The sequence below is a fragment of the Hylobates moloch genome, unplaced genomic scaffold (assembly GCF_009828535.3).
Source record: "Hylobates moloch isolate HMO894 unplaced genomic scaffold, HMol_V3 SCAFFOLD_4, whole genome shotgun sequence".
In the NCBI taxonomy this organism is placed as follows: Eukaryota; Metazoa; Chordata; class Mammalia; order Primates; family Hylobatidae; genus Hylobates; species Hylobates moloch.
In genome coordinates this window covers 113,368,152-113,382,824 of record NW_026652279.1, presented here as the reverse complement: position 1 = coordinate 113,382,824, position 14,673 = coordinate 113,368,152, and the positions used below count along the sequence as shown (strand labels likewise).

The window sequence follows — 14,673 nt, the reverse complement described above, 5'->3', positions numbered from 1 at the left end:
AGAAGAATGACAAAAACAACAAGAAGTGTCGTTTTATCATTATCTCCAGGAATTTGTGGAGAACAGGTTTCCATAGTACTCTATTATCAATTTTTTGTGATCCTCTGTAGATAAAATGAACTTACATGAAATATTAAGAGACTCAAAGAATAATGGCACATGAAGAGAAGTTTCTAGTGATATGCTCAATATACGTATACCTGTGAGGCCAACCATTATTTTAACAAAGACATAGGAAATGGCATTTTATGCTTATACATTTAAGAAAAACACAAAATTAGGCAGAAATTAATATATTTAATGACAACTGGGATTTCTAAATATCTTGATAAGCTGAGGTGATGGGCTAAATAAAATGAGATTGTGAATAACAGGATGTAAAGTCCAGCATTTAGGCTAAAACCAAAAATAAAAACAAGAAACAGCTTCAAAAGTACTGAAGATATAGCTTTGAAATAACTCAGTACATTTTAAAATAACTAAAAGAGTATAACTGGATTGTTGGTGACATGAAGGATAAATACTTGAGGCGACAGATACCCCATCTACCCTTACGTGATTATTATGCATTTCATGCCTCTATCAAAATGTCACATGTACCCCGTAGATATATATACCTACTATCTACCCATATACCTACTATCTACCCCATAAATATATATACCCTACTATCTACCCATAAAAATTAAAAATTAAAAAAAAAAACAAAGAAAAAAACAAACAGTTCAAGTGAGAACTGTGGAGGAGCTTGAGTTGATTGCTCCACATGAGCCCACAGTGTAAAATGGCTGCCAGAAATTCACCCTATATAAGTACAGTGCTGAGGAAAAGAGAGAAAGGAAATATAATTTTGTACTTATCAGATTACATGCATGTATTAGTTACCTATTGCTGTGCAACAGATTACCCCAAAACTTAGCACCTTAAAACAGTAAATGTTAATTATCTCAGAGTCTGAAATATTGGTGCAGTTTAGCTGCATGCCTCTGTCAAAAAGTCTCTCACAGGATGGAATCAAGGTGTGGAATGGAACTGTGGTCTCATCTGAAACCTTGACAGGGGGAGAATCTGCTTCCAAACTCTCTCACATAGTACTGGCTGGATTCAGTTCCTTGTGGGCTATTAAACTAGGGTGTCAGTTCCTTACTGGCTGTTGACAAGGCCTCCCTCAGTTCCTCAGCATATGGGCTTCTCCACAGGGCAGCTCACAACATGGCAGCTGGCTTTCCATCAGAGCAAGCACACAAAAGCACAGAGTGGGCAAGCGAGGTGGAAGTTTTGGTATCTTTGTAACCTAATCTCAGAAGTGATATCCATCACTTGCCATATTCTAGGTCTAGCCCACACAGGAGGTACAGGGTAAATTCCAGGAGGCAATGATCATTAGGAACCTTCTTAAAGGTTACCTACCACAAGTAGGTCTTAAATGGTCTTAAAGGTACCACATGATATCCCAAATATGTGACCAAGCCAATTAAAAAATTTTTTTAAGTAACGTATTTTTAAAACTTGATAAATAATAATCATATATATTTACAGGATACATGTAAAAACTGTTTTAAAGAATAAAGGCTCAGGTAACATAAAATAAAAATTAGAGATGTAAAATATATAGGCTGGAAAAGAAGTGAGAACAGAACACTGAAGATTGAAACAGCAGACAGAAGGGAAGGGGCAGAAACTTTCACTGCTATTTTAAAATAATTGAAAGGTTGTCATGTGTAAGAGAGATTGTACTGTTTCTGTAGGTCCAACAGGCTAAGCAAACACCAATAGGGGAACATTTATCACTTATCACATAATGTTTTAATGGCCTGCTTACCATCTGTATCATCTCCATGATTATAAACTGCTTATGCATAGATACTATACATGTCTGGTTCACTATTACAATTCTGTTACCAGAACACAATAGACACTCAATAAATATTTGATGAATGATATGTGAGAAAATTAAAGAAGAAAGAGAAATACATTTTAGCTCCAAATTTTAAAATAAAGAACTTAATGCTTAGAATTTTCCAAAATCATAATGGTTCCTATGTTTCCGGAAGTACTAAAGTAGAGGCTGGATGATCATCCTCTCATTAAAGGCGAGTCAAGAGAATTGGATGAAATGACCTCTAAGTGTTAAAAGATCTACCTCAAACTTTCTGGTTCCACAATATTGTTAGTTTGAATAAAGAAATCCCTTCCAAAAATTGTTGGCAGATGGCCTGTCAATGTTGAAGACACGATAAAACCACAATTCTTCCCCTTGGACAACACACTCTGAGCATTTTAAAACATTTAACCAAATACAAGATGAGTCCTATTAAGGCAGCTTTTTACTGGACCCACTTTCTAAACCTGCTGTACTGTTGAAAAGCAGCACGGTATAGTCGGAAGACAAAGGCTGTGGGTTTGGGAGTCACGCTGACCTGATCTGGCTTTGCATTTAACTAGAACCCCAGGCAAGCCACCCAACCTCACTGGGCCTCAGTTTCTTAATTCAAAAAACAGGGATAACATTCACTCAAAAGGTTGCTCTGTTTTGTTTCCCTGATGATTATACAGTACATATTCTCTTGTGGCAGTGAAAACCACCAAGAAGTATTTTACAATCTGGGTAATGAAGGTACTCCTCTCACTCCCTACCTTGATAGTTTTTCACAGGAGTCATCTTGTTATAATCTTCTGACAATATAAACTCCTGTAAAAGGAAAGAAAAATATTAAATAAAAATAAATTCTTTAAGTGAATGACTGTATTTGGTAAAACCAGATTGAATAAAGCAAATTATCGTGACGATTACATCTAACATTAGTATTTTGCCCATCAACTCAGAATTTTTGTACCCTTTTAAAAGTAACAATCAAAATTATGATCCAATGCAGTTATCATAATTTTACCTTATAAGTGCTGACTTTTTGTTTATGCACAAGAAGAAAACCAGATCAGTTCAGCATCTTGATACTGGTCAATTTTGAAGATAAACCTAATTCAAAATACTTTTCTTTCAAGGGTGCCACAGCTAAAAATTTGCAAGGCTCTAACCAGTAAGGAAATGGATGGCATTTCTGCTAAGGAAATAAATTAGATATTTTAAAGATTGTTTTTCTAAGATTAGTAATTTATTTCCTCTTACTTACTACAAGCATGTGAAGGTTGCATCTTACTTATCCCTGTATCCCCAGGACACCGGGCACAGTACCTTGGCACAGTAGGTAATTAATAATGGTCACACAAAGGCACTTCTCAATGTAATGAGATTAGTCTGAATGTCAAATTTACTGAAAAAATCAGTTTCTGTATCGCGCATTATATATACCCTTTGTGGGGACACATAAGTGTGTGTTGTTTCACCCATGCATCTACACATACAGTGACCTGTGTGTAGAAGCTGATTGAGTGTTTATGAGATCCAGCCAGGTTTTGAGTCCTCAGGCTTCATTCAAATGCAAAATATCCAGGTATTCTTAAAGAGTACATTATGAAACATAAGGAAAGCTGCAAAGTATAATAAATTGATGCCTTCATCTGAGTTTAGAAACAGGGCAATTAATCTTTTCAAAATATTTGGAAGCATCCAGGATTTTTCTTTGATAACTTAAAAAGGGGGGGGATGGGAAGACAGACACCTAAATGCCTTACTTGCTATCTGGGTCTTTCTGAGTTTAGTAGTTTGTGTAATTTTTTAGAAGGAAATAATTATTTTATTGTTTTTGTGATAAATGTCACAAAGGTAAAGTAGGAGATGATGTGAGAGAATATACAAAGCAATAAAGTTCCTTTGCTTATTCATTTTTCTATTCCAGCCCCCTTTAAGAAGCTTATCTACAAATGAATTTTCTTCACCATGATTTTCTCAGTAATAACATTATTCAACTTGTCACTTTAAAAATCCATATCATTATTTCTTCAAGGAGTGGCACTACATCCACTTCTTGTTTTGGAAGAGTTAGACCTACAATTGGACACAGCAGACTAATTTTTTTTCTTTTTTTTTTTTTACAGAGTCTCGTTCTCTTGCCCGGTTGGAGTGCAGTGGCGCGATCCTGGCTCACTGCAACCTCTGCCTCCCAGGTTCAAGTAATTCTTCTGCCTCAGCCTCCCTAGTAGCTGGGATTATAGGTGCGTGCCACCATGCCCAGCTAATTTTGGTATTTTTAGTAGACACGGGGTTTCACCATGTTGGCCAGGCTGGTCTTGAACTCCTGACCTCAGGTGATCCACCCGCCTCAGCCTCCCAAAGTGCTGGGATTACAGGTGTGCACCACCGCACCTGGTCAGAGCAGACTAATTTTTAAAGAAGTAAAGTAGCTGGCCCATAAAGTGCTTATAATGTGGGTAAGGAAACCTAGGAGGTGCCTAAGCAACAATTCACTAGCAACTTTTAATCACAGGCAACAGGACCTTGACCCTGACCCCCAACTTTACAGGGTCCCAAATATCATGACACAGACACAAATAAATTTATTAAAGACAAGTGTTATCTGGCCAAGTGTTTTCTGAGTTCATATTGTTCATGTTATTTTGAATATAGTGAAATGGTTCTCTGACCCGGTCAAAAGATATCTCAATTCCTTTCAAAACAATGTAAGGTATGAAATAACACAGCGTAATAGAGGTTTACATTTAGGATTTAATATATACATTAAAAATAAAATTACCAGTTCACTGTATTGGTAAACAATTTCATGGTCATTTATTTTTCCTATGATAATAAAAACATATAATTATAGAGAAAATTTAGATTTTGTCAGCTTTTGTTATTATTATTTTTTTTTGAGATGGAATCTTGCTCCGTCGCCCAGGCTGGAGTGCAGTGGCACGATCTCGGCTCACTGCAACCTCCACCTCCTGAGTTCAAGTGATTCTCTTGCCTCAGCCTCCTGAGTAGCTGAGACTACAGGTACGTGACACCATGCCTGGCTAATTTTTGTATTTTTAGTGAAGACAAGGTTTCACCATGTTGGTCAGGCTGGTCTTGAACTCCTGACCTTGTGATCCGCCTGCCTCGGGTTCCCAAAGTGCTGGGATTACAGGCGTGAGCCACCACGCCCGGCCTTGTTATTACTTTTTTGATCACAGAAACACAATATACTACTCTAAGAAATGTAAGAAAAATAAACACTAAAAATCCCTTGTGATACCATTTCTCAAAGATAAGTACTATGGAAAGTACAGTTGTAATAATGTATAATAAAACAAAACATTAAAACTACTTGGCAATGCTGTTTTCTTTTCACAGTTCATGCATACAATTCCACATGAGTACATACTCATCAACTTCATTCTTTTTGATGACTGCGTAGGATGTAGTATAACATTCTTTTTTTTTTTTTTTGCGACAGAGCTTCGCTCTTGTTGCCCAGGCTGGAGTGCAATGGTGCGATCTCAGCCCACTGCAACCTCCGCCTCCTGGGTTCAAGTGATTCTTCTACCTCAGCGTCCTGAGTAGTTGGGATTACAGGCATGTGCCACCACGCCTAGCTAATTTATTGTATTTTTAGTAGAGACAGGGTTTCCCCATGTTGGTCAGGCTGGTCTTGAACCCCCGACCTCAGGTGATCTGCCTGTCTCGGTCTCCCAAAGTGCTGGGATTACAGGCATGAGCCACCACGCCTGACCATAATATTTCTTTAATATTCCTTTACTGATGAATCTTTGTTTCTAGTTTCTTATTGAAAATATTACATTAAATGTATTATATCTTTATATGTCTCCAGCAGTATTGCTATAAAATAAAAGTCTGAGAAGTAGAATTGCTGGAGCAGAGAGTATGAACATTGAAATTTTGATAGACATGGCCAAATTGAGTTTTTAAAAGATTTTATCTGTTAATACTCACGAACAATTAAATGTAAAGGTTTGGCTGCAATTACTTTGTTAGGATTGACCAACCAAAGTTCAAAAGAAATTAGATCAAAGATACACACATTTGAAATATTTTGGATAAAATAGTTTCTATTCCTTCTTTTTTTATTATTTCTATCCTTCCTTCTTTCCATTCAGCTGTCCACCCATCTCTCACTTAGTTGTTTTTAATGCTCACTGTAATACATCAAACAATATAGGATATACAAGCAAAAAGCTAACAATTGTCTTCACCTTCAATCTCACCCTTTTGAGGCAACCAATGTTAACAGTCTGGCGTATCCCTCCATGTCTTTTTTTTAAACTCTTATACAAACATATATGAACATATATACATTTTTTGTTGTATAAAAACAGGATCACATTATAGATATTATTCTGTAACTTTCTGTTTTCACCTAAAATACAGCATAGCACTATTTTCCAGAAGCACGTAGTTCTAACTTATTTCTTCTGATGGCTGTATAATATTCCACAAAATGGATATGCCAAACTTTATTCAAGTACTTCACATTTTAAGTGGGCATTCCATTTCTCTGCTATAATTTACAATTATAGCAATAATTTGAGAAAGGTCTTTGCAAGTATATCCATATGAACTAATGTCTACGTAGAAGAGATGCTGACTCAAATATTATGTACATTTAATGTCTTAATAAACACTGCCAGATTACTTTCCAGGAAGTATGCAGCCATGCACTCTCTCACCTACCCCCATCTTCATTTGACAGCATATTTTCCCACATCTTATCAGCATTGGATGCTATTCATCTTTTCAATTTTTGCCCAACTGATGTGTGAAACAAGAGGGTATCTCATTGTGGTTTATGTTCATTACACTATTGAGCTGGACAACTTTTTGGTTATTTGCTATTTTCATTCATTTCTTGTTTTATGAATTTTCTGTTCAAATTCTGCTGTAGCCTGGTTCTCTGAAAAACAGCGTGAAGCAAAGCTTAAGTCTAATGCTTTATTTGAAGATGCAATATCGGCAGCAGTAAGTGAGGGTAAAGCAAAGCAAAGCGGAGAAAGATGGTGATGCATTACCAAGCTCGCCTGAGTTTCACAAGATGCCCAGCTTCTTCTCCAGCATTCAGGAAGTCTCTGGACAGACAGAACTGAAACACCAGGTTTTGGAAAAATCCATGAAGGGAGGGATGGAGAGGGAATTTATCTGCCAGCTGTCTCCCATATCCCTTTGCATTTTAATCATAGCTCTACATGAATCTAATTTCTCCCTCCTTGTAGAAAGTTGTGCCACCTAGCCCTGTTGCAGCCACTGGTGAAGTCAGATCTGTGGCCTTGCAGAGCTGTGCTTCATGTAATTCAGAAGCAGCAGGGGAACCAGATCCTCTGGGCTTTGGCCTCAGGGTGGAACAAGGTGCCAAGAGAGCCCAGGAAACAAGTACAATCAAGAAAATCTGAGGCAGTATATATGATGTGGTCCAGGCATATCCTGTGGTTCTTTTTGTCTATTGCATTTGTAATTGTCTTACTAAATTGTAGAAATTCTCTTATTATTAGGGATAGTTATCCTTTGTTTAATATGTAAATTGACAGTATTTTCTCTCCTAATAGTCTGCCTTTGAATTTTATTAAATCTTTTGTAGTACTGAAATGTTTTATTTTTTTTGCTTAACAAACAACCATGGCATTATGAGTTAAAACTGCATTATATCTTTTAAGTTTTAATTTGGGAAGGGATAATATTTTAACTGTAATATACTCAAGTACTTAAACACAATTTTTCTTTACTAGTTTAAACGGCATTTCCCCCAAACCCATTTCAATTTCCAATGAATTACTTCTCACACATAATGAAAATAGCTCTTGGTTTTGGGATACACATGTATTAATAGCATTAGTATGCTATTGTAGTATTTAACACGGTATTTGTTGTTGACTTACCTAAACCCTGACCAAGTTTAGGTAATCACTGCTATTTTAGTTTTATCTGGAATTTTTATTGAGTAGCTGCCAAATTTAATTAAATTGAATGGAATTTGTTTTTGATATCTATTAAACGAAATTTGTTAAAATCCTTCAATTTATAAAAGTAATTGATTATTGTTAAACAGTTTTCTAATATTGACCCATTCTTAACTTCTTGAAAGAATCCAAAGTTGCCCTGATGTATTCTTCCTTTAATACACTACTGGATTTGATATGCTAATATTCAATAAGAATTTTTACATATCCATTTAAGATTATTATTGGTCTATAGTTTTCCATTTTGATGCTCTCTTCATTGGGTTCTGGTTTAAAGACAGCAAAGCACAGTGGTTAAGAGCTTGGGCACTGGAACCAAATTGTCCAGTTTAAATCCGAGCTAAAACACATACTTGTTAAATGATCTTGACAAGCTGCTCAAGAGCTCTGTGCTTCACTTTCCTTCTGTGTACTAGCCTCATAAGACTGTATGAGGACTGAGTTATTATTTATAAAGCATTTTAAAGCAGTGCCTGTCACATACTAAGTACTCTATGAGAGCTAATTTAAAAAAATGGATTAAAAAGCTTTTCTTTAAATCTTTTGGAAGATATTGAACAATTATAATTGAAGAATTAGCATTCAGCTTCTTAAGCTTTCACCCGTGTGTACACAGAAACACATACAATTGGAATAGTAGTACTACTGATGATGTTTTGTAGCTCTCCTTTTTAACTTAACACTGTTAACACGGGCATTTCTCATGTCACTACCTATTTTTTGAAAAAATGAATTTTAATGGCTACATAATATCTCATTGGAAGGCAATAAAGGATTTTACCTAATTAGTCTTTAACTGTTACATTTCCTTTTTCTTTTTTTTTTTTTTTTTTTTGAGGCAGGCTCTTGCTTTGTCACCCAGGCTGGAGTGTAGTGGCGTGAACACAGCTCACTGCAGCCTCAACCTCCTAAGCTCAAATGATCATCCCACCTCAGCCTCCTGAGTAGCTGGGACTACAGGCACGAGCCACCACACCTGGCTAATTTTTGTACTTTTTGTAGAGACAGCATTTTACCACGTTACCCAGGCTGCTCTTGAACTCCTGAGCTCCAGCAATCTGCCTGCCTCAGCCTTCCCAAAGTGCGGGGATTATAGGGGTGAGTCACTGCATCCGGTCTGTTACATTTCTAGGACACCAATGTTTTATTATTATAAAAACAGGAATATCCTTATGAATAAACTTTGTGTATTTTTATGATTATTTTCTTTGGATGGTTTTCTAGAAATGAAATTATTGACATAAAGGAAAAATATTTCTAAAGCTCTGAATATTACCAATATTTTTTCTAAATAGTTTGTGCCAATTTATGTCCTTTCCCTTAGTGTTCTGGAGTGCCTACTTTATTTAATTCTAGCTGATACGTATATTCTAAAACTACTACAACTTAGATAAAAATAGAATCAAAACATTTTAACACCTTAAAATGTTTACAGGCCCTTAGTATTTCCTCTTTCATGACTTTTCTATCTACAGGATTTTATTGTTTTTCTTATCTATTTGCATACGCTTGTCATGGACTGAGGATATTTTCCTTTCTCTGTCATATTTCACGGAACTATTTGTTGCTTTTAAAAAACTGCATTTAAGTAGATTCTCTTAATGCTGGGAAGTTCTGCATTTTATGTAGTTAAATATAATAATATTTTCGTTTAGGACTTCCATTCTTTTAAGCTTACAATTCTTCTTGATAGATTGTTTATAAATGTCTAGTCAACTGACTTCTAGTTTTTCTTTTTCTTTTTTAAGGCTTTACTTACATGTAATGCTGCTTCATGCTCCTGGAGTTAATTTTGGTATAAAGCAAGAGGTGAGAATTAAAATCGATCTTTTTCTTAAAAGCAAACCAACTGCTCCAGCACCATTTGTTTAATAACTTTTCCCAGTCACACTGACTTGTGGCCATCTTTACCATATTTTATTTGCTTTCAATGAATTGAGTCTGTTTGGGGGTTCTCTAACCCTGTTTTATTCCTTTGCCGGAACCAAAATGATTTAATTACAGTAGATACAACTTATATGTTAATATAAAGGCTATGTGCTCCTAAATTCTTTTCTTACAGAAAAATGTAGCTAGATGAACATAAATAACCTTTTTAATAGCAAAAAAGAAAAATCACATTAACAGTTTTGATTGGAATTGAATTAAACCTTTAAATTCAGGAAGATTTGACATTTAAAGGTCTTCTTTTATGTATATTAATCAATTTTTATAATTTTCTTCAACTGTTTTACATGTTTTTTGAAATTATTTCTATATTTATGTGATAGTAACTTCTGTGAATGAGATCATTTTTCTATTACTTGGTAAACTCTGAATTAAAAAAAAAAAAAAAAAAAGGTAGATTGACAGTTGCTAAGTTTGGACCAAAACTGAAAAACAGTGGTTTCATAGGTCCCGGTAAGCTCACTACCAATCCATTTAAAATCTTGATATCTGGTAGTCAGAGTGAGTTGAACAATCTTGGATAGAGTATTTGGCTACGTGGGACACTTACAGTCCTAACTGCCAAGATTTAGAAGGAAAGGAAGAAGGGTTCTTTGATGTTTCAGAACAAATTAAGGAAAGAGAAGAAAAGAGAAAAAGACTATTTAAGAAGACTAAGCTGCAATGTTATTAGTAGCCAATGCTTTGAGCTGGGGGTGGAAAAAAGAATAAAAATGGAGAAAACTAATAATATAAGCTTGTTTGTACATTTGTCAATGCCTTTTCCACTCCTCTTTGTCTCTCTAAATTCCTATGAAAACCAAGCCTTGCAGAATGAGTCAGTCAGGTGGTAGTATTACTGTATTTAGGCAACATTATTTTTTTTTAAAAGGTTCCAGCATGCCCTGTTGTTAAAGAATGTACAAGGCCCATGCCTGTGTACACAGATGCCATTCACAACCCTCTTGGGGCATTTTTCTCAAGAACGGTCCTTATTTTCTATTGGGTTATAAAAATACACCTGCCAAACAGATACCATGTCTCTTGTTTGGTAACAGAGGTCATCTTATCTGAGTCAAGTTGTTATTCAGCTTTCTGTCAGTCTAAGTAAGAGGCCAAGAGGCAGGACTTTCTTTTTTTCCTTAAATGAAAGGTACAATTTTGTTTTCTGGTCAGCCTTAGGTTCTTCTTGCACATCACAAGTTCTCAGTGACGTCTTGAATCCTTTTGTGAAAAGCAGGAAGAAATGGAAAGGAAGGCTACAGGGTCCATAAGTGCTGTGGCTTCTGGTTCCATCCACGGAAGTGGGCATGGCAGGGCACAGTAAGGCCTAGGTGCAGTGCTATGGTTTAAATGTTTGTGTCCCTCCCAAAATTCATGTGTTGAAACTTAATTGCCAATATGATATTATTGAGAGGTGCAATTTTGAAGAGGTTATTAAATAGGATTAGGGACCATATTTAAAAAGTTCAAGGGAGCGTTCACCCCTTTTGTTCCTTCCATCAATTCTGCCATGTGAGGACACAGTGTTCGCCCCCTCCAGAGGACACAGCCTTCAAGTGCTAGATTGGAAGCAGAGCCTGGACCCTTACCAAACAATAAAGTTGCCAGTGCCTTGATCTTGGAACTCCCAGCCTCCAGAACAGCGAGAAATAAATTTATGTTGTCTACAAATTACTCACCTTTAGTTGTTTTATTATAGCAGAAGGAACAGACATGCAGGAAGAAATTTAAGGTATCTGTACCCCACACGAAGACACTTTCAATTTCATGTACATGTTAAGGCAGCAGCCCCTACCCTGGGCCAAGTACTTTTACTGGTCAGTTCTTGTTTCCCACTCCCCACCCCACCACCACCCCTATGTCTCTTTTTCTTTCTTTTTAAAAGTAATGCTCAGCCACTGCAAAATATAAAAACTTTTAAACAGGTGGGCACAGTGGCTCACGGCTGTAATCCAGCACTTTGGGAGGCTGAGGCTTGATCACTTGAGTTCAAGGTCAGCTTAGGCAACACAGTGAGACCTCTGTTTCTTTAAAAAAAAAAAAAATTTTTTTTTTTAAGAACTCTTAAACAGCAAAAAATTTAATTAGAAAGCAATAAGCTTGGTTCTTTTGCTGTTCCCATGGTCACCCTGACTTTTCACGCTGGGTCTTCACTGGTAAAGGAATACTATACAGTTCTAAGCACTGCCCACCTGCTCACCTATTAAGTAAGTTTCAGTGAAATAAATCCTCAAGAATTACAATAATAGAACCACAGTACCTTACACATTAAAAAAACTCAATTGTGAGTTTCCTTATTTGAAACTTTGCCAATGATCTCTCATTTCTTAAAATATAACACTACTTTAGGAACAGAAATATCATCTAAAATTCAATTATTTGCTACTGATTCCTTGTCATGTTTGTTGCACATCAGAGATAAAAACTGATGTAATCTTGATAGATCCAATTCTTTGAAGAAAACTAAATGGTAGTTACTTTTCCCATGTAGATTTTTCTCTCCTCCCAGAAAATTACACCTCAAACCATCCAGGAAGGTCATCTAAAAAATAAACAGGAATTCATAACTTGGCCCAAATGTGATAAAAAATGAAGGAAAGAATAATGTCATTGGTTTAACTACCCAGCAGAAGTGTCATATGAAATTACATGGTTTTGAAGTATTATTATTTGTGTGCCTATGTGAAGCCATTACTGAAGAGAAGAGATATATACGTAAAAATTTTCATGAACACAGAGGTACTATGTTTCTGGTTGAGGATAAAGGTATTTTCTTTCTACATCTGCCTCCATAAAAAACAAGTTGCTTTAAAGGCAAAATCTAGTTGGGAAGCCCGATATTAGTAAACTTCTCATTTACATTTTCATATAAAATTTATTTCTATATCTGCTTTAGAAATGCCTAGGATACAAAAAAGAAATGCCCAGGATATTGTCAAATATATTTAGTGTCTCGATTATTAATTGAAATGAGGGTGACTGGTTTTTTTTTTACTGTGGTAAAAAACACACAACATTAAATTTCCATCTTAATCATTTTTAAGTGTATACTTTAGCAATGTTAAGTATATTCACATTGTTGTACAACCAAACTCCGCCACTTTTTCATTTTGCAGAACAAACTCTATATCCATTAAACACTAATTCTTCTTCCTCTCTACCCCCAAACTGTGGCAACCACCTTTCTATTCTTTCTGTTTCTATAATTTTAACTACTTTTGATACTTCATATGCATGAAATTAGAGAGTATTTGTCCTTTTGTGACTGGCTTATTTCACTTAGTATAACGTCCTTGAGGTTTATCATGTTATAGTATGTGACACGATTTCCTATTTTTTAAAGGCTGCATAATATCCCATCGTATGTATATACCACATTTTTCTTCATTCATCTGCTGATAGACACTTGGGTTGTTTTAACCTCTTGGCTATTGTGAATAACACTGCAAGAAACATGAGTGTGCAAACATCTCTTCAAAATCTTGCTTTCAATTCTTTTGGGTATATACCGAAAAGTGGGATTGCTAGAATATGGTAATTTTTTTTTTTTTTTTTTTTTTTGAGATGGAGTTTCACTCTTGTTGCCCAGGGTGGAGTGCAATGGCGTGATCTCGGCTCACTGCAACCTCTGCCTCCCAGGTTCAAGCGATTCTCTCCTGCCTCAACCACCTGAGTAGCTGGGATTACAGGCATTCGCCACCACACCTGGCTAAATAATTCTATTTTTAACATTTCAAAAAACCTCTATGCATAAGACAGTGATTGATTTAACTTCAGTATTAGAAAAGTATTACTACCTTTAAAACTGCCTTTTAAAAAATTATATAGTTTCAAGATTAACAGTCTCCTTTTTGCCTTGACTACCAAGAAGTTGAGAATCAAAACCAAGTCTTAATCATAAAAACTGTGCTGGTCCTTATAATCCCCATACTTGTGTTATTCTAGGTTTTATTTGGCTCTTTTGGTTGCAAGGACCTCAGATGACTAGAAAAGAGAGGATTTACTGTAAAGAGAAAGTATAATGGGAAAGTTACTGGCCAATGAAGCTGTACTAGTTACCCTCTGTCTTGCAGGCTGATCAGGGCTTCTTCCTTAGTGTCCCTGCTTTTTTCTGTAAGTGCAATAATCTGTTCATATTATCCTTTCTCAACCAACTGTTCTCTTCTGATAAGTCAGTTTCTGTTCTCTCATAACTGGAGTGTGCACATGGCCATCACAAAGCACAGAGGATTTTTAGGGTAGTTAAGACTACTCTGTATGATACTACAATGGTGAACACAAGTCATTACACAGTTGTCCAAACCCATAGGATGGACATCACCAAGAGTGAATCCTACTGTAACCTATGGACTGTGTGTGGTAAAGAGGCATTAATGATGTAGGTTCATCAGTTTTAACAAACATATCACTCTGGTAGGGGATGTTGACGATGAGGAAGGCTATGCATGTATGTGGAAGGGGGTGTGTGGGAAGTCTCTGTACCTTCTTCTCAATTTGCTGTGAACCTAAAACTGCTCTAAAAAAAACCCCCATAAACTGTCAAATCCCATAAGAATGGCTCTAAGAAAGTCCCTCTAAGATACTTAATGCTTCTTACTTATGGCTATCTCCACACTTAAACAACCAGTGGCCTAGAACTTGCACCCTTTGGTTGTCTTTTTGTTTAAGTCAGCAGTTCTCAAACTTTTGGGTCTTAGGTTCCCTTTACTCCTAAAAAAAAAAAAAAACTACTAAGGGCTCTGATGAGCTTTTATTTATGTGGGTGGCACTGACTAAAATATATCATGTTCTAAATTAAAATGGAAACATTTTTAAATATTAATTCATTAAAATAACAATAGCAAATGTATTACATGTTAATATAAATAACAATCTATAAAAAATAACTATTTTTCC

At 35.9% G+C, this 14,673-nt stretch overlaps 1 protein-coding gene across 5 annotated transcripts in view; it reads right to left on the bottom strand.

Moving 5' to 3' along the window:
- The window catches only part of WDFY2 (WD repeat and FYVE domain containing 2), a 322,692-nt gene that overhangs the window by 60,429 nt on the left and 247,590 nt on the right, over nt 1–14,673 (bottom strand). For all 5 annotated transcript variants that reach the window (XR_004247762.2, XM_058437932.1, XM_058437933.1 and 2 more), the window contains one exon: nt 2,638–2,692. Coding sequence is in view for 4 of the 5 variants with exons in the window: in XM_058437932.1 (XP_058293915.1) it covers nt 2,638–2,692 (55 nt within the window). In the remaining variant the exon portion in view is untranslated. The remainder of the gene's footprint in view (nt 1–2,637; nt 2,693–14,673) is intronic.